This window comes from Mercenaria mercenaria, chromosome 3 (assembly GCF_021730395.1).
Source record: "Mercenaria mercenaria strain notata chromosome 3, MADL_Memer_1, whole genome shotgun sequence".
Taxonomy (NCBI): Eukaryota; Metazoa; Mollusca; class Bivalvia; order Venerida; family Veneridae; genus Mercenaria; species Mercenaria mercenaria.
Window position 1 is genome coordinate 48,596,674 of NC_069363.1, and position 26,437 is coordinate 48,623,110.

Genomic DNA, 26,437 nt, shown 5'->3' on the forward strand with positions numbered 1-26,437 from the left:
ATATGGAGACTTTTGCACTATTTTCTTATATACAAAATTATTGAAACGCACATGTACTGTTCATACATATGACATATTTTGAAGGAAGGACACTCGCAAAATGTGCATAGAAATAAAAAGTAAAGAAAAGTAGTTGTTCTTATATTCATAAGATAATTGCTTCTAAGAAATGAACTTCACATTCGAAACGCGAAGTCAAGAAGTTCAACTGGCAAAATAAAAAGTTTATTGAAATACAAAACTGTATAATTAATTTATTTACATTTTAAATGTCTGCAAGGAGTGCAACGTCAAACCCATGTGTTTGACACCATAAAAAACTGACATGTCCTGCAAATCTACTAAGCTATTCTTTTAAAATTAAATCATTATTTCAAAGTGTGATGTATATTTTCGGAAAATGAGACCTCAAGAATTCACGACTAAATCCCGACTAAATAATTACTTGTACTTCACAGGACCATATTTTAGTGATTCGAGATCTATGAAATACTTGCTTAACAAACTTGCAACCTTCTCCAGTACTTGCAAATACATAAACGTATGAAAAAAAACAAACTGTTAGCATATTCCTAGTGCCGTTCTATACAATGTTATAATGCAAGAAGATTCATTGTTACACGACGACACACATACATGAAAGAGGTTTTTAGCAGTTGCAAAAAGTCTTGATTTGAACTGTTACATGTAATACACCTACCTTGCAATAATGTAGAGCTAATTCGCACTTTTCAAAAGCTAGATCGAAATCTTTTGTATTATACAGGGAAACAGCCCAAATCTCGAAAGCTTCTGGGTCATCATAGTCACAAGCATGCTGAAGAACTAGAGAAAGGTATATTAGATTAAAGAAACTGTCGCGCTGTCGCGCGGTCCGTTTGACAGAAAAAATATTCGTCAAGTTAAATAAACTAGTGAACGAGTTCATTAGAATATCGCCGGCCTCAGTCTAAAAGGACGTACCTGCAAAATGCCAATTTTTCTTCAGGAGACATAAAAAAACGAAAATTCAAAAACAGCGTATATGCAAATAGATGTATATAATTTGAAAAAAAAAATCAGTGTCAAAAAGACGTTTATGCAAAAACTATCTTAAAAACCACACCATTCAGCAGCATGAATATGATTTAAAAGAATTCCAAAAAGCTTAATTTATTGCATTTTATTTTAACAAACACTCAAAACTATGTAATTTGTGCAAAATGGCATTTTCATTGCAAATACATCTTTTTCGCACGTGACAATTTTTGACTTTTCCGAAGGCTCAAAGTGAGCTTTTGTGACCGTCGTGCGGTCGTCCCTCTGTCAACAATTTTTTGTGCGCACGATAGTGGTTTCATTTATAATTTGATCGTACCAAACTTGCACACAACTTGTATCACCATAAGATCTTGGATCCTTACTTGAACCAGCCATATGCCACCATGGGTTCCAGAGTTACAGCCCCTGAAAGGGCAAAAATGGCTATTTTGGTATTGTCTGCACGATAGTGGTTTTATTTATAATTTGATTTTATTCTTTTCTTAAACCAGCCATATATTACCATGGGTTCTAGAGGTATGGCCACTGAAAACGGCAAAAAATGACTATTTTGGTCTTGTCTGCACGATAGTGGTTTCATTTGTGATTTGATTTTAACCAAACTTGCAAACAACTTGTATCACCATAAGATCTCGGTTCCTTTTTTTGAACGAGCCATATTCCGTCATGGGTTCTAGAGTTACTGCACCTGTAAGGGCCAGAAATGTGCTATGTTGGCCTTGTTTGCACTAACGCGGTTTCATTTATGAATCGATTTTAACCATATTCTCCATATTCAAAGACAACATAGCACCTACTTTCTGAATATTTTAGCATCAGCTTTGATATTTGGACCATGTTCACAGATTTCAATACTTATGATTTATTTGTTTGATAAGACATAAAGGGAGACATAAAGGGAGAAAATGTAAATAAGAAAGAAAAAAAGGAAAACAAATAAGATAGAAAACAAATGTGGTGACAGAATTGTCCTATGAATAATACACAACTAATTACATAAGAAGAGAATAAAACGAAAGCAATGCCACTAAGTAAACTAAGTAGAAAATAAAGAATATATGTTTTATAATGTATATAAGAATAATATTTCGTGAAATTACAATGTCTGAGAACTCATGAGTGGGAAGAATGGACAGTATACACTTACGAATGATACTGTGGATGGTGGTTATCAAGAGAAATAGAATGCACAAATCAGGCAATTAGGAAACGAACGGCCATAACAGCACCATTCCCCCTGATGCTATCTTACCCATATTGCCGGATACCAGTGCTTAAAGTCTTACAAGGTACACTCAGACGGGTTGAATATAAAGGTTCAAGCCCCCTGGTTAATGGTGCCATCACAATTTATATAAAAAGAAAGAAACAATACTACACACTACCACATGAGGTTACAATACCCATGGAGCCTGTACCAGCAAGTATAAATAACATGTAAATTAAGTTTAATTTAATTGACAAAAAAAAAAAAAGATTGTTTACAGTTTCATTTAAAAGATACAGTTTAATGTTGTTTTTTTTTTAAATTGACTAAGATATTCAAGATTTCTGATTTCGTAGGAGAGTCATTCCACATCCTGGGACCACCAACCGAGAATGACCTATCATATAATGCTGTTTTCGGTCTAGGAACTTTGAAATGTTAATTTGTGACCGATCTGAAGGATTTTTTGTTAGAATATGAAACATTTGTGACCAATTTAATAATGTATTTCGGTGTCAAATTATTAAGTGATTTACAAGAAGAAATGTCCACTGAACATGTCCGCTAGTATGAAGATGTTTTTTATCGCTTTGTGATAAATTAAATATATCATACAGTTATTGACTTATGTTGAGGTCAATTTGTGTTTTTACAGGTCCGTAAAACACATATTGACCGAAACATAAGTTTGTAATTGTTATATTATATGCCCTTCTCAGATGCACTCATTTGACTTGCCCATATTTCATAGTCATTATCACTTTTGCAGGTCAATATCGCTTTTTGCGGACCCGCGCGTGCACCCCTTTCGACCAATCAAATGAGCGCATTTGAGAAGGGTATATAATATTAAATTTAAAACAGCATTAAGGTTAGTCGAAATGTTTGTTATCAACTACCTTAAATAAAACGATTTACCCACTTAGCAGGATGAGCTGGTTGTAAATGTACGACATAAGATTCTATAATAATATATAATGTATAGAAACAGAAATGATATTCGACTGTAGTTGCAATTATCAAACAAGAGTCATAGATTTTATAATCCGTCTACCTTAATAAATGTATTAAAATTTCAGTGTTTCATACAGTGAGAATAGTGTGGATTGATATGAATTGACTTCCTTATTAATTGTCAGTTCCCCGGTAAAACTGAGTTTCATTTTAGAAGGTGTTGGGACATTCTGCCAATTCAATGTTCTGTATTCGGACGCTATCTACAAGCTTTGTGAAGCAATTTCAGTCAGAAGTAACAGGATCAAACGCTATTTGTGTTTCAATTAGTTGAAGTTTAAAGAATATGGACATAAACTGTTTGTAATTATAAATTTACAACTTGGCTCACTTCACCGAGGGCGTAAGCGTAAATAACCGTGTCATTTAAGGTCATCTAAACAAACATAATTGGCTGACTTCAATGTCATATTAATCTTAATAATATCGTTATCTATGACTGAAAAATTGTTGAAAAAGACGTTAAACCCGAACACATACACACACATATCTTTGAGCAAATAGATGATAAATACCGTTGGATTGTATCACTACAGTCGAAATGTTTTCGTCTTAAACATTCAGCATTTCTCGCTGTGATGTTATCGTTCTTAACAAATGGCCCTATTGTGCTATTCATTTCGAAACATTTCGGCGTATATTTCTAAGTTTACGTAGATATTGTATATAACTGCCGCTACGTTAACTTGGTGAGGTTGACATGAAATCCTTATCATACAGATTTTTATCATATAAGGATTCCATGTAAATGCTTAAATAATCTTCGTGTTTCACCAGTTTAGAAAAGCAGCTATCATTGCCTGAAGTAAACATGCATATTATTGTAAATACTTACTTGTACTACACATATTCCTTGCATCTTCTTGCATTCCCTGATAAATATGTATAGTATAAATTGAAATGAATACTTCCTAAACAATGATTGAAACAATTGTTTTATAACCAGTATCCCAATCAACTTATTCGAACTTAATAGCTTCTGTTTTACATTTTCAAACTTTGTAGTTTATGATAATTGTGCGTGCAAACAATCACGATATTGCAGTAATCAGTATGGTTTGTTAAAATCAAGTGTCACTGGCATAGCTCCACGTAAGTGTTGTAGGTTCTTGACTGCATATAATTGCTATGTAAAACTATTTCTATTATGGGGGGGGGGGGGGGGGGGTGTGGGGAGGGGGTAGATATGCCGGTAAGTACATCTGCACCCATTCGCACCCATTCTAAACAACAAAAACATTCCTGATATTAGCCCTGCATACACGTTATGAATGTTTCACTATTTCTGGACGTTTTCTACAAAGGCGAGGCCTGAAGAAATTCATTTTCGATGGCAAATTGAAAATTTATACCTGTGAACTCGACGTCAAATAAAAATGATTCTAATCAAAGTAATATACATGTATGATTGTAATATATATTCAGCCTATTAATGACCTACTGCAAAACTGCATCAACATCAGAATGAAAGTCAATTAGTCAAATGGTTAATAATAACATTTCACAATGGCAAGAAAAGGAAGGAAGAATATTTATTCAATAAACTCTAAAGTGATATTAATTAGCCCATACAAGCTACTTCTTTAATTTGCCAAAATATTATTTACCATTTTGATTTTGCATCTAGCAGACCGCCACAAAGATTCTTTTCGTCCCAGTTGTTTGATTAATTCATTTTCTTCCAGACCTTGCTGTATAAAGTAAGAGAAAATAGTGTTGATGTCATCATCTACTGCAACACAGACATTCCATTTCCCCCTTCTCTCTGCAAGTTTCGCCAAGTCATCTATTTCTGACAGTAGGTCCTTCAGTCCCTAAAAATATATAACATTTATCAACTATTAAAGAACTTTTCTTAAAAGTGAAAGAATTTTCAAAATCGGCTTGAAAATGAGAATGTTATGAACATTTAAATATTTGATTAAAATGGCGGCCATTTTGTTTCCATGGCAACACAATCTTTTACTCAAAAAAGATATGAAATTAACCTATGCAAAAGGTTATTTGCTAAATAAAGAATTCGGCAGTGTGTAAATGACGTCATAAACACATAAAATGAATGGCTGCTTCCATGATGAGCCATTTTCTTAAATTTCAAAATGCCATTTCTTTTTCAATAGTGGTCCGATTTTAAAAACTCTTTCAGCGTTATGAAAGGCTTGAGGATGGCTTTCATATGAAATTAACTTATTTTCAGACATTACTTAACCTTTAAATACAAGCAAATAGATCTTCAAATAGAGTTCGCTATTGTTTGAAAAATTAGATTCATATATTGGGATTAAGAGATTTTGCTGTGCAAACAAACCTTAATGTCCTTGGAGAGTTTAGCGATTTTCTTTGAAAAGACAAGAGAGGTCCAAAGAACACGTGACACATTTTCATGCTTGACTACATCCCATGATGGGTCGAAAACAATAGCTGAAAACATATTCATTCACGCTTACATTTTATTTTCATTGATTGACTCGTACATGTCATTTGAAGAAATATAAGACATATAAATTTCTAGTGATAAAATTACTATCATAAGACATTGATGAGTGTTACAACTAACCAATGCGTATGCATTGTATTCTGTAATAACAATGAAACAACTAGTTCATTTTCTTATATGCTTGATTTTATAAGTAAAGGTCTGCATATCAAATACACAGGCACTTTACTCATTGCAAAATGTATGAAATAACATAAAATATTACAATTTTATCTTACCTGTGTAGAAACATTTTGTGGCATTTAGGTTTTCTCCAATCTGAAAACGTACGCAAATAATCTATGGATCTGTAACATATATACTCTCTCAGTCTTTAGGTTTTGCCAAAACATTAAAAGGATAATTGTTCTACCCTCACGCAGTCAGTTTTGCTAATACAATTTGTATATTTATAATGGCATTTTCAAATTTGTGAAGACTTATTGTTTTAAACTGTATTTCAATTTCGTTAATTAAGTAAAATCCATACCTTGTTCATAACGAAAGAACAGCCACCATACCAGTCTCCAAGCTGTTGTTCATTTATGTCTGTTTTCTTGCCTGTAAGTAATCTCTCTTTCTCTATATTGATATCTACTATTGCCTGCAAAGCTTTCTGCTTAGCTTCTGGTTTGTTAAAAGCTTTAAGTGCATCTTGGCTTTCCAGTATCAAGCTAGAAATTTTTCTCGCCGCCATCTACAAAATAAAACATAAAACAACTATAAAAATGTTCAACTTGCCTGAAGATCTGATTTTGACCTTTTAAAAAATAGAATAATATTTAAAATGCGTGTTTCAAAATGATAATGTTATAATACAAATGAATAATGTGCATAAATTCACATTTAAAGATTTATAAGACATGATTAGAAATGGAGGAAGGATAACGAAATTTCTCTTTATTGAGTGAGATAATCAAGTATCGCACTTACCCGAAACTCTATTTCGCAGTCATGAAAACGAAATATGATAAATATGGCAACATTTATAATGACGATGGAATGCAATGGTTACAGCTCCGAGCATAAAAATAACGCTACCATTTTTATTTGCAGCAAAAATATTCTACCCTTAATAAAAAGTATTAATGTATGTATCAATTAAATGTGCTTGTTCGAGAACCAATTTGATTAGTCCCTTCCTCACTATCTCTAACTATCGGAATGTTACAGTAAAGTCGGTAGTATAGACAACATTGCTATGTATAGTATTGAACGTCAATACAGTCGCGTATCAGAGAAAATGCACTAATTGCAAATTAAAGTACAGTTAGGTTGAATAATGAGATTTTAATGAAAAGGCAGATGAAAAGATTTCATAAGTCTCGGAACTCTCGCCTTCGGCCAAAACTGATTCAGGGTCCATTAACTGTTTACATTTGATTCGGAAAAGCATATCCAAAAGGTTCACCAGCAGCGCGCGCTCGGGAGAATCTCCTTGTTTGAACATATTAAAATGTTTTGAAGCTGCATGAAATAGGAACAATAAAGTCAATATAGAATTCATAAAGACAGCTTGAAAAATACCTAACATAAGGTATTTTAAATATGCCTGTTGCTACGGTTGCATAAATTTTGAGATAAGAAAGGGTACAAAGTTGCGTTTAGTATTTTGTTAATAAATTAACAATATAAGGTCAAAGAGAAAATTGCTATGAAACCGTCGGAAAATCGTTGTCACTTATTCTAAAAGAAAATGCGTTACCATGGAAACACGAGAATTGAAACATATATTGTTTAAGCTTATCTTCGAAGCTAATATATATCCTAAAAGAAGTATTAACTAAACAGATTTCGATGGATATTAAATAGGCTTTGATAAGCTCCCCTTTTAAAAATCATAGAAGTTATAACATTTCAGGTATACAAAACTTTTTCGTCTTCCCGAGGAACAATCTAGGCCTAAATAAATCAATGTATGCGGTTAGAGGAGTCGTAGCCAAGCCCCGCATTATAATTCTACTTGCACCCGATAGTGATTTAACTTAATAATTGTGAAATGTTTTAAGTTTCTCCATTCTCCGTTGGATGTTAATGTTTAGTGTTTGGAGCTTATTCTAATATATCAGCCCCGCTTGGTCCATCAAGCAGGTATCTCTATAACACATTTGCAGGATGTTATGCAGGAATATAGAAAAAATGTAATAACACTAACTGTTGTGAGGCTTCAGGTACACCTGTCAAACTGTTAAATTGAAAAATGACGGCAGAGAGGACGTGTAACATAGAGAAGTAAAAGAGATGGAGTAGAGGCGGAGGAAGAGCGGAGGATGTTGTTGAGGCGAAGGTGTTGGAGTAGTTGGTGGGGGATATTGATAACTTGGTGGAGGAGTAGTAGGTGGAACAGGAGGTTCGATGAGAAGGTGTAAGAATAGATGGTGGTGACAAAGAAGGCAGAGGAGGTAGTGCAGTGAATTGGATCTTATATGCATCATATTTTATATACCTTTTTAGGCTGCCCGAAAGATTATGAAAATACCTATATTTAAAACAACTCAAAAATGTGTTAGATCAATCTAACCTAAAGTATGCTTCATGATATGTTCTGGCGGAAAAAAGTGTCTTAATTGAGAAACGTTGCGCACACATTCAAATTTTAAGGCCAGTTTTAACAAATTTAAAATGTGTACTTGTTTACATTGATCCATTTTATGTAGATTTAGAAAACTTGAAATTATGTATGTTTTTTTGTACATTTCATATTACCTATATATTCAGAATTAAACATTCAGACGAATCGCCGTCTGTTTTATAGATTATTTACCAATAAAAGAAATTGTTCTTTGTTTCATTTAAGTTCAGTCACTTCAGGTCGATTAGCTTCTAGAGTTTCACTCCGTCATAGACTTATTTTCCAAAAAACATTCTTACATTTGCTTTTAGAAAACGGAAAGAAAATGGGGTATTAGATATTATGCAATGAAATGCAAGACAATTAAAGTTATCCACGTATTACCACATTCAGAAAGCGGTCGGCGAACATAACACACTACTTCCGTTTTTAAGTAAACAATTCAATAACATGCTGATATAAGCGTGAAAAGTGTGTCATTTCAGCATGTAAAATACAATCCACAAGTGAAATAATGCCCCCTTTTCCCCTAGTTTACGCGCAAATGTGCTGAAATGGAAAAATAGGATCTATTTATTAAGGACTACAGCACGGAAGCATTTTTTGACTGAATCACTGCTATTTCACTATACACTGTGCACTTTTTTCTTAAGTCTATGAGTATGTTTTTGAGTAAGCAGGCATGATTTTCAAAGGTTTTTGAACAGTCAAACAAAGGAATGTTAAACAAGAGGGTCAAGATGGCCCTAGGTCGCTTACCTGAGAAACACACCATAATAAACCACAACAGTGTAAACATGTTTGACCTAGTGATTTCATGGAAAAAAATATTCTGACCAATTATCATTAAAATTGGAGCAAAAGCAAGTATTTTCTTTGATATGACCTAGTGACCTAGTTTTTGACCCCAGATGACCAATAATCAAATTCAACCTAGACTTTTTCAAGACGATCATTCTGACCAAATTTCATAAAGATCAATTGAAAAATGCAGCCTCTATCGCATACACAAGGTTTTTGAACCCAGATGACCCATATTCGAACTTGACCTAGATTTCATCAAGGCTATCATTCTGACAAAATTTCATGACGATCAGTTGAAAAAGACAGCCTCTATCACATACACGAGGTTTTTCTTTGATTTAACCTAGTGCCCTTCTTTTTGACTACAGATGACCCATATTCAAATTCTACCTAGATTTCATCAAGGCAATCATTCTGACTTACTTTCAGGAAGATCAATTGAAAAAAACAGCCTCTATCGCATACACAAGGTTTTTTAATTTGACCTAGTGGCCTACTTTTTGACCCCAGATGACCCATATCCAACTTGACCTAGATTTCATGAAGGCAATCATTCTGACCAAATTTCATTAAGATCAATTTAAAAATACAGCCTCTATTGCATACACAAGGTTTTTGTTTGATTTGACCTAGTGACCTACTTTTTGAGCCCAGATGACCAATAATCAAATTCAACCTAGACTTTTTCAAGACAATCATTCTGACCAAATTTCATAAAGATCAATTGAAAAATACAGCTCTATCGCATACACAGGTTTTTTCTTTGATTTGACCTAGTGACCAAATTTCATAAAGATCAATTGAAAAATACAGCCTCTATCGCATACACAAGGTTTTTCTTTGATTTGACCTAGTGACCTACTTTTTGACCCCAGATGACCCATATTCAAACTTGACCTAGATTTCATCAAGGCAATCATTCTGACTTAATTTCATGAAAATCAACTGAAAAATATAGCCTCTATCGCATGCACAAGGTTTTTCTTTGATTTGAACTAATGACCTACTTTTTAACCTCAGATGACCCATATTTAAACTTGACCTAGATTTCATCAAGGCAATCATTCTGATTAAAATTCATGAAGATTAATTGAAAAATACAGCCTCTATCGCATACACAAGGTTTTTTCTTTGATTTTACCTAGTGACCTAGTTTTTAACCCAAGATGACTAATTTTCAAACTCCTCCTAGATTTCATTAAGGTTATCATTTTGACTAATATTCATGAAGATTAATTGAAAAATGCAGCCTCTATCGCATACACAAGGTTTTTCTTTGATTTGACCTAGAGACCTACTTTTTGACCCCAGATGATCCATATTCAAACTTGACCTAGATTTCATCAAGGCAATCATTCTGACTTAAATTAATGAAGATCAACTGAAAAATATAGCCCCTATCGCATGCACAAGGTTTTTGTTTGATTTGAACTAATGACCTACTTTTTAACCTCAGATGACCAATATTCAAATTTGACCTAGATTTCATCAAGGCAATCATTCTGATTAAAATTCATGAAAATTAATTGAAAAATACAGCCTCTATCGCATACACAAGGTTTTGTCTTTGATTTTACCTAGTGACCTAGTTTTTAACCCAAGATGACCAATTTTCAAAATCCTCCTAGATTTCATTAAGGTTATCATTTTGACTAAAATTCATGAAGATTAATTGAAAAATGCAGCCTCTATCGCATACACAAGGTTTTTCTTTGATTTGACATAGTGACCTACTTTTTGACCACAGATGACCCATATTCAAACTTGACCTAGATTTCATCAAGGCAATCATTCTGACTTAATTTTATGAAGATCAACTGAAAAATATAGCCTCTATCGCATACACAAGATTTTTCTTTGATTTGAACTAATGACCTACTTTTTAACCTCAGATGACCCATATTCAAATTTAACCTAGATTCCATCAAGGCAATCATTCTGATTAAAATTCATGAAGATTATTAAACAATATAGCCTCTATCGCATACACAAGGTTTTTTCTTTGATTTTATCTAGTGACCTAGTTTTGAACCCAAGATGACCAATTTTCAAACTCCTCCTAGATTTCATTAAGGTTATCATTTTGACTAAAATTCATGAAGATTAATTGAAAAATGCAGCCTCTATCGCATACACAAGGTTTTCCTTTGATTTGACCTAGTGACCTAGTTTTTGATCCCAGATGACCCATTTTCAAACTCGGCCTAGATTTTATCAAGGAAATCATTCTGACCAAATTTCATGAAGATCAGTCGAAAAATTCAGCCTCTATCGCATAAACAAGCTAAATGTTGACGGACGGACAGACGACAGACAGACGGCAGACGGACGCCGGACATCGGGTGATCAGAAAAACTCACCTGAGTATTGCTCAGGTGAGCTAAAAAATTAATGATCTGGCTATTTCACAAAAGGCAAATAAATATATCGGAATTTCAAATAAAAGAAATTATTTCCTATTTTCACATGCTTACACAAGCAACAATATAAATTTTGATTTTTTTTAAATGCAGAAGATTCTGCTCTATACGATATAGATATCAAAATGAGGTTTTGTTTTAAATTATGGTGGTGCAAAATACAGATTTTAATTGGAAGAAGGCAAAATAAAAAGTTAACCTTATAATAAATCAAACAGTTCAAGATCCTGACATGCTAGTCTACATAGATAATACTCTAAAATGGCACTTGATAAAAGCAAAAGTTGCTGCAACCGTTTTGAAAAGTATAACATATTTTTTACTTTGATTTGATACAACATTAATGTTTTGTAATGCATATATGTTCCTTCTAATGGCCTATTGTTTGTATTTTGTGGGATAAATGAAACAAAGATGTATATATATGAAGTGCTTAAAAGGATCACAGTTATAAATATTGAAATGATGGAAGCGTTTTTTGTATATTTTCGGAGCACCAACAAACGAATTTTTTCATGGCTGTATTACTAATAAATATAGTTCATCGATTTCAGTTAAATAACAAGTGTAACGTTTTAGTGCCAGACAAATCCCGTCGGTGAAAAGCTAGCTCATCACCAAAGGTGATTTATTGCGCCTATATACTGTCTTTTCACTTTAATGACAATTGACAGGTTTACAAATTTGCATATTAATGGAATTACTTCCCTTTATGCATTCAGTGTCTTGAAAAACATGGGAAACAACTGAACAGTTAGTAAAAGAACATGACATATTTATTTCCCCTTGATCAATTAACAACAAGGAAGTTTTACAAGTCGGTTGTAAACTGAGATAAATGTATGATTTCTTTTTTTTTTTAAATGCAACAGGTAGTGCAGAAACTATAGTAATAATGACTGGCAAAGAAAATATAACGGGGAGGGGATGTTGGGTACGTTTGTATAAACTAATAATGTTTTGCGGTGAGGCAAATATTCTTAAAATAAGTTATTCAACAACACATATTGACGTAAAGATTTCTTAAACATGCTACGCATATGTAGCAACATCATGTATTTCAGTAAGATTGACTGTACACATAACAAGCCGCAGTATAATTTAATAACAATATAAACGTTTAACAATCATGGAAAAGAAATTTATGACTCAACATAGCAGAAATGAAACTATTCTATATAAGAAGGTTACATTTTTATAGGGAAATCCCCTTTATGAATCTTATATTTACTAGGTGTATAAAATACAATGCAAAACTGAAAATGAAAGTCGATTACAAAATTATTTTTTATATCATTAGCACTGCACTTACCTTATTTCAAGTCAACTATTCTCGAATCTTTGTAAAACATACTTCTGCATTTGTAAACAAATACCGTATCATGCACCTACAATGTGATTATACATAAACAGATAACGTCTGAGGCAGTTTATCGTTATCGTCACCGATTGACACGAGTATGAAAGTTATTTTTTCTTGTATGCCACGCTATCATAAAAAGATAAACATATGATAAGATAACAAGTGAAGCCTTAAATTCGTTTGATCGGCTTTACGTTTAGGGACTTGATTCACGAAACGTACTCAAGGCCAAAGTTTGAACTTATAGTGGTGCGGAAATTAGGAAAATAGTGCAAATGGTGATACAAACATAAAACTTAATCAGACCTTGGAAATTTAAACAGTGAAGTAAGCCTAAAATATCTCTCTCCATTCAAGATTGCCACCATTTTGCAATGAAACTAGAAACATGGTAGATATATAGATGAAATTGAGCTATCCGAATATGTATTGCCTTGCTTTTAAAATCAACTAGTACGAGTATAAATTAGATAATTATAACAACAGAAGTCAAAGTATTTATAAAATAACAGAATTCTTCTTTTCAAGACGGTCACTGTTTTAAATATGACTGCCAAAGTTTAGACAACTTATATGTGAATTATTTTATATATAACCTGTCTTAATGACAGCCAATGGATATACATCCATATATGGGAGAGGTATTGTTTTAAATATCAGTTGTTATAAGATCGATTTTAAAACAGAAAGGAGTATTTGGTTGATATGCAGTTCTATCTAAAACAAAATATGCCCAACATCTCAAAATGGCCATCTAAAATAGGACTTTATTAACTCCCTGAGGTCGATATCGTAACATTCCTGCTGCGGCGAGATAAGAATTACCACCTGGCGTCGAAGAACATTATCTGATCGTATCATAACCACACTCGCATGCAGTCAATTGAAACAATGCAGGGAAACGTTAATAACTTGGTGTAAATTAAAATAAACTTACAAAATCTTCGAAGTTTGAACAAATATTTTTATATCCAATTTCGTCCGTAACTTATATCCAAACAGAATAGTATTTTCCCTTCGAAATATTCACAATTTTAACACACCTATTACGTTTAATAAATATTTGAACATTTCTGATTTTCTTACATCAACTTACTTGAAATTTACATCCGTTTTTGTATGACTATCGATGATTAATCTATTTGTAAACATATACACGAACATTGTGTGACATGCGTTGAGAGCGTGTGCAATGTAGTGAACTTCTAATATTGAAGAAATATTAAATTTACAAACTTGCTTTTAGGTACATATGTTTTTTTTGTATTTTATGAAATGTTAATTTCATCCATTTGTATAGTAGGCGATGTACGTGTACGAATATTTCAACCTTCCAAACCTTAACATTTTGAATGTTCATTCATTTCTTTGATGTTAAGCTAACTGAATCAACGGAATTTCATCGTCGGAATCATTTTCCGACGGAACTGATATGTCAGAATCAGAATGATGATGATTATTTTCTTCATTTTCAGAAAGATCACTGGCAGACGACATTATGGTACTCTTTTGAAAAGTCAAATACAGTATGAACGAAACACAGCAGAGTTCGTCTTTTTATTTCCTTTACATGAACACATAATTACAAAGTTTTAACATTTATTTTAACAAGGGAACTAATTATTAAAACAATTAATAATTATAACATCTAAGAAATATTAGCCAGTAAGCAAATTAATTTTGTCAGGATAATCAAAAATTAACAAGTACGTGACGCAATCAGCGTGATCTCGGTGCCGCGACTATATTCGTCAATCGCCGTCCAGGAGAGTCCTGATAACGCGCGTATAGTCGGATATCGACGCTACAGGGGTAGAAAGTATAACACCTTTAGTCACATTACGGCCCCAGATAAGTTAAGGCAGCCCTGCTACAAGTTTTTATTGCTGTAATGGTATTGTAGAAGTACACGTCATACAGGACTCTAAAACGTATTTTATTTATAAAGAAATGAATCACATAGTAAATTAAGGAATTTATGATAAATATTGCGCCATTTTACAAAATGGCCGTCTAAAATAAGACACATGTACACATGAATCCATTGCTTCACACAAAGCACAATATATTCACATTAGTGGTGCAGGGGACCTGCGCGGCCGAGTGGTTAATGTCGACCTCAAATTACTTGCCCCTCACCGATGTGGGTTCAAGCCTCACTTTGGACGTAGAATTCTTCATGTGAACAAGCCATCCAGTTGGCTCGGTGGTTCTTATAGATGTACCCACCTGTTATGAAATAATGTACGGAAGGACACCTGGTGTCTTCCTCCACAATGAGAAGCTGTTAAGTTGCCATATGACCTATAACCGTGTCAGTGTGACGTTAAACCATTAAAAGTGACTGGTTAAAATTAAACTATTGTAAACAGAAATAAAAATGATATCTTTAAAGAGATCATTATTTACGCAAATGGCAGTCGTTTTAAAACGGCCGACCTAAATGATAATAAAATGAAATCATTTAAATGTTGAAAACACTTCTATTTAAACATAAACATATAAAATTAAATCTTAAACTGCATTTAAAGAAGTGTTTTTAAGCAATAATGTTTTTCATGGCAGGATTGCTGCTATATTATATAGTGCTTTTTTTTCTGAACAGCATGGCCACAATTTTAAAATGACCGCTGAAATAGAACCACATAGAACATGAGTAAGTTGTAGCTTCTCCAAAAGAAGATCGCATTTAGACTTCACTTCCACATTCAGTGACATCTACACAGAAGTAGACCCCATGATAATGAAGTACAAATCCTATATGCATTTTTCGACGACGCCGTCTAAATTCGTTTTCATTACCTATGCCACGTGACTTCAGTTTGCAAATCAAACTACTTGATAACGCATTATAGATAATTTATCAAAATGGAAGATTTATGCAACACTCTGCCTGATTGGACGAGAGTGTCAATTTCTTTCACTCTGTTGATTGTGCTACGCTGAGTGAAATGTAGACAAAGCGTTTATCCTAAACGACGCTGTTCACAGTTTTAAAGCTAACTTTGGCTCAATATATTTAGCAAGAATATTGATATATCTCAAAATGATAAGTAAGTTTAATAAATATGATAAAAACCTGTTCAAATACCAACATATATCAAATTAAAGAAAGAGCCGAATACCTTCTGCGTATCACATGAATAAGGGTGTTATAAGAGTCTTTTATGTTGAGAAGTGCTTTTTAAAAGATTTTTCTTGTTACAATTGTCGTCTGTATATGAAAAGGTTTCTAGCTTTTGTGACTTATTCAGATTGCATATTAAAATGAGTACTTGTATGCTTTGATATATTTGTTATAAATTATTTAACTGATTTATTATATATGAATATTTTTCTTTAGTATGGTATGCAAATATTGAACTCAGTTGAAATCTGTTCTATTTTATATATGCTATATAATGACTGAATCTCATTACACTGAAATGAAGGTACGCTGCATACAGTTTATCTATGTGATATGACTACGGTCAAACTTTGCTTATGAAACAGAAATATTGAAATAATTACAATTGTATGTTTTGCTTGACCTTCACTTTTTTTATAGGTGTGACGTCATTGTCCAAAGATTCATGAATAGCGAACATGCATTTGTAAAAGCGGGATCAGCTGGCCTATTTTAGAAATAAATAAAAATAATAAATAAAAAAATCCTTTAATTGATTTTTTCTCATGTATTTTAATCAAACTTGATTTGTAGCATCTTTATTAGGCCCGCAGCCAACTTTGTTCAGCTGGGACATTTAACCCCTTTTAGGGGCTGCTAGAACTAAAACTAGAAATGCCTTTATACAGCGTCTCATGAACAGCTTGGTGGATCTTTGTCATACTTGGTCTGGAGCATCATTATAAGGTCCTCTTCCAAATTTATTTATATAGGAACTTGGACCCTATTAGGGACCACTATAGCTAAAAGTAGATATGCCTTTTTCGCATTAACCACTAAAATGTAATAGATTTTTATCAAACTCGATGTGTAACAATATCGTCAGGTCTCCTGCTATTTTGTTACAAATGGGGATAGCGACCAATTTAGCTAAAAATATAAACACGTTTAATGACCTCTTCTCATGAACCGCTTCATGAATCTTCATCAAACTACTGCTGTAATTATTCGTCTAAGGATAAACGAAACAAAATTGCAACCCTAAGAAACCTTTGCGAAAAATTAAAAGAGAACCATTTAAATTGTTAAAGTGCGGTGTTTAGTTTTGCAATTTGAAAAATGTTAGATGAAAGATGAATGTTAGATGAAAAATTCATAAACTTCTTTCCTTGTTACAATTCGCCGACCATCATTTTTAAAGATATTTCTTGTTTATATTTGCCATTGATTAATGGCTTTAATGTTAAAAGTTCTGAATAATATAGGGGTAGTAGATGGCAAAAGTGCACTTTAAATAAGTGTAAACGGCCATTTAGAAATGGTGTACCATTTATGCGTCTATTTGAAAACTCCCAATTTGAAGTACACCTTGTGTATTTGTAGTCACATTTCAGGCGGTCATTTTGATATAGGTGAATGAATGATTAGTATTGATTGTTACAAAAAAAAAGTTTATTCTGTTTAAAAGTAATTATTTAAAGCATCATTATCAGATGTTATGACAAACAGTCACATTTAGACACGGCTACATCTCATAAGATTATTATATAGTATGTGAAATTATTCATCCTATTGAAATTTAACGTCCAAAACAAATGACTTTTTTTCGAAATTTCAAAAGATATACGTGATAGGCATCCATAAATTTATATGTTTATTTCTGGTCTAGAATTAGGGCGGCCATTTTAACAAGAGCTGTCACAGGAGATAGCGCGCTTGACTATTTCAGTGCTTGCTAGTGAAACAGGACAGGAGCTATTTCTGGAGTGTTAAATGACTGCAATGTAGATGACGATTTTGGACCATAGCTCTAGTCTGACTCAAATGTATTTAGTAATAATGGAAATAGAGTGAAAGTATATCAACACATTAACTAAGTATCAAAAGGGACAAAATTCATGGAATATATTTGCAAAAGTAATGCACCAGGTGTCATATCATGTGACTTATAATGTAGAAAAGCTATTTAGTTTGAATCAAATCCATTCAGTGATTATAACAATAACGGAGATAGAGCAAAGGTACATTTGTACATCAAAAATTTGACCTGAAATTCTAACTAAAACCGGGTCATTATTCATACAATACTGGTACCATAGGTATGGACTTTGAGTCATATTATTTGGATGGTGATGTGGAACAACTATTTTAATTTTGAATCAAATACATTTAGTAATATAGAGATAGAGTAAAAGTGCTCCAAAACTTACCAGTAAAAAGGAGGGATAATTTATAAAATATTGGCGTGAAAGTTGAGGCCCATGTGTCATGTGATGTGTGTAATGATGAGAAAGTGCATCAAAACTTGAACCAAGGTATGGATATGGACGCGGGCGCTGCGGCGAGTATGATAGCTCTCCACGTTCTTCGTATAGTCTAGCTAAACATGGCTGCCATTTTGATAAGAAAGAGCTGCAGAACCGAACTGTTTACTAGTATTCTGTTCAAGATACAACATGTTAGTTCAAATATAGACGATTTTACGTGCATCAATGGATATTTGGTAGAATATAGCATATTCTTTTGCATAATCAAGGTTCTATTTCTGGCAGCAATTTTGAAAATGGTGGCTTTCTTGATGTTTTTTCAATATATCTTAAATGAACAACTTCTTTATTCTATTAATAATTTGATATATCTAACTCATTTTCATACATATCTAACCCATTTATCCCATCTGTATATATTAATTTGGATTTATTTTAGGCGGCTTTTTGAAAATGGCTATCTTGAATGGAGGAGATATTTTTGAACTCACTTCTTTTTTGAGGTTCCCTCGGTCTGTTGAAGATTTGCTGCAGGTTTTATGCTTCTATGACCTTTTGCACTATATCAAACCTTATTTCTCAACATCACTATTAGGTGTAATATTTTTAGAAACATCATTTTAATACGCCGTCTATTTAATTCAATGTTAAATTCTTACGCAAATAGAGAAACGTTTTTCGTTCCGTGTGAGAATAAACTGCTCTTGGAATATGTATTTATCCATTCGTCCATTATGAATAAGTTTTGGCATTATTTTCTACCTCAGTATTTTCATGCTCTTCCTATCATAACTTGAAGATTGTAATGATCAAGTGATTAATTAATTAATGTTTCTTATTTTCGTATTAAATCGGTAGTATCTTTATATCAGTCGATACTGAAATTATGACCGAACAATGCTATTTAAACTGAAGTGTAAGACTTTTATTCAATTTATATAAAAAAAAAACGTTGAGCTTTAAAAATATCACAGGAAAGCGTAAAAACATTAGATCATATTAAAGGTGAAGTGTATTTAAACATAATTACGTGTTTATAGTGACATATATAAGTTAATGAACAAGTTAGAACAAAATTAACTTACTCGTGTTGTCTTCGTTGGATCATATTGAAACAAATATATATACAGTTTTAAAAATAATTTTTACTAGTCTGGGAATCATATTCCCGTCGAAAAAATTAAAAACCGATTACCGTTACCGTTCGGCCGACGAGAAATTACCGATTGCGTCGTAAACGTAGTGTACTGACTTAACTTTATGTTATTGTTTCGTTTGTTTACATTTAAAAAGGCCTTAATTCTGTGCCATACCTATACCTACCTAGCTATCCATCCATCTATTTGTTCATCAAGCCACCCATCCACCTTTTTATACTGCTTAACTCCCCTTTCTTGTATGTGTATATTTAACATTTCTGACTAATGCAAATAAGTTGGAGAAACGGATGATAGTGATCCAGTTGCAATACCCTAGCGCATTGCAAGTAGACCAACAACTATCCCCTTTGCATGGTTTGGAGTTGAAATTTATCTAGAATCCAGAACAGTTGAAAGTCATGACCTTAAATATGGGCAAAGAAAGAGCTATATTATGATGTTTACGATTTCAAATCTGTATTACAAATTAATAATGAAGGATGATTTCTAGTATTTTTATGAGTTAAACCTTATTTTGGCGACAGAAAGTTTCATTGCATGCACCAAATATACATAAATATACATAATTATCCTGAATGACTTACCATCCAACCATACGAATACCTATAATAGTTTCCGCATAGTCTTAACACGTACATCATTTATATAAACATGTGTTTGAAAGAAAACAAATAGACTGATAATTTACAAGAAATCAAATATATTTGCATCTGAATGTCAATCAAAAGCTGTATGACATGCCAGATTGGGATCTTGTTTTTGTTCTTGGTAAATGGGAAGAACCTTTCTTAGTTTAAAGCTGCATTTGACTTGCTAGACTGGGTAGTACCTCAATGTGATAAAGAAGTAAAATGTTGTAAAGATAGAATTGAAATTAGAAAATGTAAGTACTTCAACAGATACCTGAAATGCAAACTCATTTAATCCATCTCCCCCCTATTTCTTGGGTATACAATTCAGCTTTATATATAAATAAATGGGAATTTCACCTGAACTTGTAATGATCATTTCAACTGGGCTTTGATGGGTGCTGAACAATAGCCATTGGTGAAATATAACTTCAAGGTAAATTAATGGAATTTATTTAGTTTAAAGATAGTTTGTTATCCCCCGCTGTATTGTTTTGGCGTTGTCCGTCCGAACTTGAAAATACTAGAATCATCAAATCTCACACATTTATTAATTTGCACATGCCTTTTGCTCATACATAGTATCATCCGCCTTAAATACAGCGTTATTCCCTTAATTTATTTATAAAAAAACTCAAAACTAAAGATGCCTATAATTCAGAAAGTGTTTCAGATAAAATCACCGCATAAGTATGAATTAGCTCATGGCGTTTGCTTACATATATAGTACTATTTCCCTTTACCCAGTAAAAGCAGAACTTTTCTCCTTCATTTGGTCAATAATAGGGATTTCTGATTGTATCTAAGTAACCTATTAAGGGATTTTCATAAAACTTAATGCAAATAAAGATCACTATAGGACAGTGATGCACATGGATTTTCACCAGGCTCACTTATTTAACCAGAATGATTTCCCGTTCATTTTTTTACAATCCATGAATCTTTTCACTAACGGCACAGTTATTGCCCTTTAATTGTGTTGAAATTAATAAATTTCCACAAAACAAAGTTATCAATTAATCGATCTTCATGAAAAATAAAGGGTACTATACAGCAAAGTTTTTCCCCTTGATTTTATGAAAAACAGGAACCAACAAACCTCTGCACCATCCCTTCGTACATACCTTGTGTATATTAGGGAATGAAATACCTTTCAAAATATACTCCCTCATTAACAAAGTGACTTATTCGGCGGGGGATATAAAGCCACTGAATTTGCTTGTTGCATTTATGTTTTATAGGATATAAAATAAACATTATTTACATACAAAAGTGGTAAGTAACGCACATTACAAGGTTTAATATTGTAACACTGTGATAAATACACATGCCTTATATCAAAAAACAAAATAAGGGACACAAGTACATATAAATAACATTCTACAATTCCCATCTAGCAGAAATAAAAATGAACATAATCTATATATACTTAAAACATGTAGCAGCAATATTATGTAAACCCATCATTCAACATTCGGATTTTAAGCTACACATATAATAAAATGTACACTCCATGAAGTCACATCGCGGTCATATACGATATGAAAATATGTTCAACGGGGAATGTGAAGTATCATTATTACATAAGATCTTGGACGTAAAGGTTACAAATGTAATTAGATGTCACAGTTTTTACAAAATACATTTTTAATAAAACAGTAATGCATATTTATGTATGTGTACTATACAAGTTTCCACACATAGCATGGTAAACATTTACCATTTGTATTTCAACTCTTTGTTTCTAGTTGGCAAGATATCAAGTCTTGAACAAATCACTGAAGTATTTTCAAAGCAATTTGATAGAGTGGTCTTTGTCAATACTTTTATGAAGAAGTCTGAAATTTAAGAGGACTTGACTTTACTGAAAAATACAGGCACAACAAAGTGTTCATTGAAAGACATTAATATAAAATCATTAGTTGTATATTTTGCAACACGTAGCAGTTTTATTCAAGGTAGTGTTTTTAGAAATATTTTGTACAATATGTCGTAGTATGAACTTTTTTGCAAAGGTAAGTATATCATTTATTGAGAATAGATTCAAACCTTACATGTATATCATATGTATTTTATTATTATTATGTCAAAATAAAGTAATTATCCTAAAGCATTACAATGTGCAGGATACTCACTTTAACGTGAACAATGTCTTCAGTGTCATAGAAAAAGTAAAAGCGACCAAATCAGGCTAGACACAGAGAAGACCGTTACTGCGGAGCTGCTTGTGCCTGTAAAAACAATGTGTTTTTCTACATAATTGGAGGGTAAACATGATCCTTATCCCTAAACTCTATTTACAATTTTTTTTGGTGAAACTTCTTGACTGTTTTGAAGAGAGGAGTACCATTAAAAGATATTTTTATGATCTTTTGTCTTCACCTTTTTGTTTACCCCAGCCCTTAATTTTTAAGTGTAGTAAATAAGAGTAAATAAGGAAGGCATGTAGAGACAAAAGTGTTTTGAAATATACTAATTATAATTAAATTTTATAAGTCATTAACATTTTATTAGATTGAGTAATAAAATGAAATCCTATTAATAATTTATATATATTCCGATTCTAAAAAGTCACAAAAATAGGCATACATGTCTAGATATTACAAACTAACAAGGTACGTTGTAAGGCAGGAAAATCATGACAAAAGAAAGTTACTTATTTATCCCGTCATATCTTGGAAATCAATTTAAATTTGGTTTAAACATTTGTGTGACTTTTTAAAGCGGATAGAAATGGTAAAATGAATAAACTGTATCTCAGCACTATTCGATTTTGTTACAATTTACACATTTTCTTAAACAAACAAAACTTTGCAAAATGCACGAGAAATTTCATAACTGTACTATTAGAAATAAGAAGATATTGCCAAAGTTATCGAGGTGGCTCCACAAGTTCCGATTAGAATATATTGCGAAAAGAATGAGATATATAGATAACTTAATAATGACGGGATATAAGATTGGATTGCGCGATAATACGTTGCTAAGGCATGGCGCAGAAACGCAGTATCAGTATAGCGTGCGTTTTTGCATTTTTTTTACGATATCAATATCGCCTTTTATGATTTAAAATTGTGACTTTATGTAAACATTGCGGCCACTAGAATATTTTTCACTTACTTTTTTAAAGTCTGACTTAAGTTTATTGTTTTAAAAATGAAATATTTGACTTACTTTGATCTTTACATCTGGGTTCAGTATAGCCAGTTTCACAACCATTGTAGCAAACTCCGGTGATTCTGTCACATAGTTCACCCTGTTTGCAGTTTCCGCATTTACTAGAACAATCTATTCCAAAGTAGCCGGCTCGACATTCTGATACAGATATACAAACAATTATCATCATTAAAGTGGAAGTGTTTTTTCAATTATCATAATTTAACTTTTAATTTATTAAAAGCAAATCTTTTCTTCATATTTTCACTTGTGTTTACAATTTTGAATTCGTCTTTAGCAAATTAGAAACTTTGACCTCACAAGAGTCAAATAAGCCTTATTCGATGGTTTTGTTTTCTATAGAAAAGTTACTTAATGGTACAGTCAACATATTCATCAGTACAATACTGTCATAAACAAGTAAACTGGACAATCAGAGATTCCGTCAAAAGATGCCCACCCTGTGAACAGAAACACCCAGTAAAACCTTCAGAGCATCCCTCTTCACACACTCCCGTTTCAGGGTGACATGTATTGAGTTTACAACTGCCGCATCTCAGAGCACAGTGTTGACCGTAATGTCCTTCGGGACATTCTGAAATGAACAAAACCTAATAGATAACTATTTAAGGTAGGTCTGAACGTTTGTATCGAAATTATTTCTACAATATAGAATTTGATTAAACTCTGATTTTTCAAAACTTAAGAATATACCTAGAAAATTCAGCAAAAAAATAAAAGGGTCGTGCGCTTGATTTTTTGCTAGACTGATTTGAAAAATAGGGACATCGCGCATTATTTCATAATGGGAGTCTATGGGAAAATCATAACTTTCAAAACATTTTAGCGTACAATGTAGATTTTGATGGAACTTTCTACAGTTGTAAATAAACATATCGCCTATAATGTTATGAAACAACGAAATGTATAGGTCCGTGTGCTTATTTTTCAGGTATTTGACCATGATTAAAGTGAACCTAATAATTCAGCTAATTTTAGGACATTATTATCAGAACGTTCAAATCATTTTCGCGTACAATGTAGATTTTGATGAAACTTTTCACAGTTGTAAATAAAGGCATGGCCTATAATATGATTAAATAACATGTATAGGTCCGTGCGCTTATTTTTGAGATATTTGACCATGATAAAAGTAAACTGGACATTTCACGCTAATGTTAAGGCAGTATTTTGAATTATTTAACGTGTGATAAGTTTAAATATCATATTTTGACTTTAGAAATAAAGCAACAGTGCCATAGAATAAATTTATTCACAGGTTGCGATTAATTCATAAAATGATTTTCGTTCCCCTACTCCGAATCCAGTCTTTATTCTACGTTTTCCGGAAAAATGACCTTACGCCATCACTTCCGGTATATCAAACGTGCAGAACTACCTTAATGTACAAAAATGTAATTTCAGTATTACGCTAATAAAGTTCATTGTGTATATTTTTTTAGTTTTGTGTTTTCGCTGTAAAATACATACAAATGAAATAAATGAAAATTTAGGGGAAATTAAAAGTGTGACTTTATCTTATTTCTCTGGGGAAAAAGTCTTTTAACTAAAACAGGGACCAAAGAATGTTGCTATCACTTTTCTATATAGGTAACACAACGGAGGAAAATGTTCTTAATTGAATATATTTGCCCATATACTTTAGCGCAACTAGCTGAATCATGATTATAAAACAATAAATCAAATAATGACTGAAGGTAAGCTCTATATTGAATAAAAGACTTACCTGTGTTGCAGGCTTTACCCGTCCAACCAACATCACACACTGGTGTAGCACATATTCCGGTACTCCTGTCGCAAGGTTTTCCGTCAGCACAATGGCAGAACAACTCACATTCCTCACCGTAACGACCAGTTGAGCAGTCTGTACTCATAACAAGACGTAAGTTATTTCACTATTGTTAAATGAATTAGCAGCATTGTTGTTTTCATTTTTTCTATCGAGGAAATGACCTAGTTCCTCTAGTAAAGTTATAGAACATAGAATAGAAAAAGTGGATCCCCACAGATTGCCCAACATGAAATAAACGAAAATTTTGTGGGATCGTTTTGATTGAACCTGTTCATGGACGGTGGTGGAAATGCAAGCAACTGTCCACATCCTCTAGCCATAGGTTGAGCAGAACCCAACATTTACACATGTTATATGTACCATAATATGATTTAACGATATCCGCAGATGTATTCATACGGCGGTACGCATGGAACCTTCAATGATATACAGAGTGCAATTCCATGAAAAGCGGCGTGTGGTCCCCAGTTAAAATAATGACTTTGCCCTAAACGAGGAAAAAATGATCAAAACAAACTAGAATTTAGAGAAGGGATCTGAGGTAATGGAGCATGCATATCACAGAAACTGCACACAAAGACAAAATTAAAAAGCACCCAAAGGGCTGTTTAAACGGGAGTATTGGAAACACCCAAGTCGAAATGTTAAAGCTAAAAGCTGAACGTTCTGAAGAGATTGAAATATAACAGCTCTGATTGAAGGTACGGGGAGAGGTTTTACAGCCGCCACACGGCACAAACAAAGCTGTTGTGTTAGTGAAATACAAAAAGTGAATCACCACAGGTCGCTCAACATGACATAAACGAAATTATTGCTGGTTCGGTTTGAATGAGCCTGTTCATAGACGGTAATGGAAATGCAAGCTACCACCTACGCCCCGTAGCCCCGGGTTCAGCAGAAGAAAACAATCCCGAAATTATCATAGTTTGCTGTTATTTTAGAGATGTCTGCATTGTAGAAGAATCAATTTTAATATTGAACTATTATTCAGTATTTGTTATTTGTCTTGCTATAAATAGAAATTGATACAAACAAGATTTTGTAGCAAACTAAAGTGTTTCTTTCAGGTAATTTTAACTAGTGCCTGGGATTCGCAAGTTAAGTAAGTGGTTCTTTAAATATTTATTATTTGCCATTATTTCGCAAATTGTGAGTTTTCCAATTCTTCGTATTTCAATAATTTGCGCTGGAACGTTCGGTATATCAATAATCACGGGTTCAGTGTCTGCAATCTGTCTATTGGCATGTACTACGATTCCAGGTTCGCGCGTTGAATTTTTCAACGTCAGGTTGAAGCCTTGCGTTTGTTGAAAAACCCTCTCTGAAATGTAAGAGTCGTGATATCTTAACTTTGTCAAAGGTTATATTGAAATAATTTAAACAATATAGAAGCTTTACTTACTAAAGGA

At 32.9% G+C, this 26,437-nt stretch overlaps 3 protein-coding genes across 8 annotated transcripts in view; 1 reads left to right on the forward strand and 2 right to left on the reverse strand.

The window, feature by feature from the left end:
• The window catches only part of LOC123524795 (helicase with zinc finger domain 2-like), a 35,850-nt gene extending 21,856 nt beyond the window's left edge, over window positions 1–13,994 (reverse strand). For 2 of the 5 annotated variants that reach the window (XM_045303269.2, XM_053538409.1), the window contains exons 1-8: window positions 13,835–13,994; window positions 12,847–12,922; window positions 6,229–6,435; window positions 5,978–6,017; window positions 5,571–5,683; window positions 4,870–5,076; window positions 4,098–4,134; window positions 701–825 (exon numbers count right to left, since the gene is read on the reverse strand). In XM_045303269.2, the coding sequence (XP_045159204.2) occupies window positions 701–825; window positions 4,098–4,134; window positions 4,870–5,076; window positions 5,571–5,683; window positions 5,978–6,017; window positions 6,229–6,435 (729 nt within the window). In that variant the 5' untranslated portion in view covers window positions 12,847–12,922; window positions 13,835–13,994. Of the gene's footprint in view, window positions 1–700; window positions 826–4,097; window positions 4,135–4,869; window positions 5,077–5,570; window positions 5,684–5,977; window positions 6,018–6,228; window positions 6,436–12,846; window positions 12,923–13,834 lie in introns of those variants that run through there. The other 3 variants (XM_045303268.2, XM_053538410.1, XM_045303270.2) reach the window with 3 other exon arrangements.
• The window catches only part of LOC123524838 (uncharacterized), a 474,072-nt gene that overhangs the window by 260,873 nt on the left and 186,762 nt on the right, over window positions 1–26,437 (forward strand). The window lies entirely within an intron of this gene.
• LOC123525776 (scavenger receptor class F member 1-like) lies at window positions 21,340–26,023 on the reverse strand. Its single transcript, XM_053538423.1, has 5 exons — window positions 24,963–26,023; window positions 23,676–23,810; window positions 23,234–23,374; window positions 22,195–22,290; window positions 21,340–21,897 (listed from the first exon to the last, which is right to left on the reverse strand). The coding sequence occupies exons 1-4, from the start codon at window positions 25,108–25,110 to the stop codon at window positions 22,220–22,222; spliced, it is 495 nt and encodes a 164-aa protein (XP_053394398.1). The 5' UTR covers window positions 25,111–26,023; the 3' UTR covers window positions 21,340–21,897; window positions 22,195–22,219.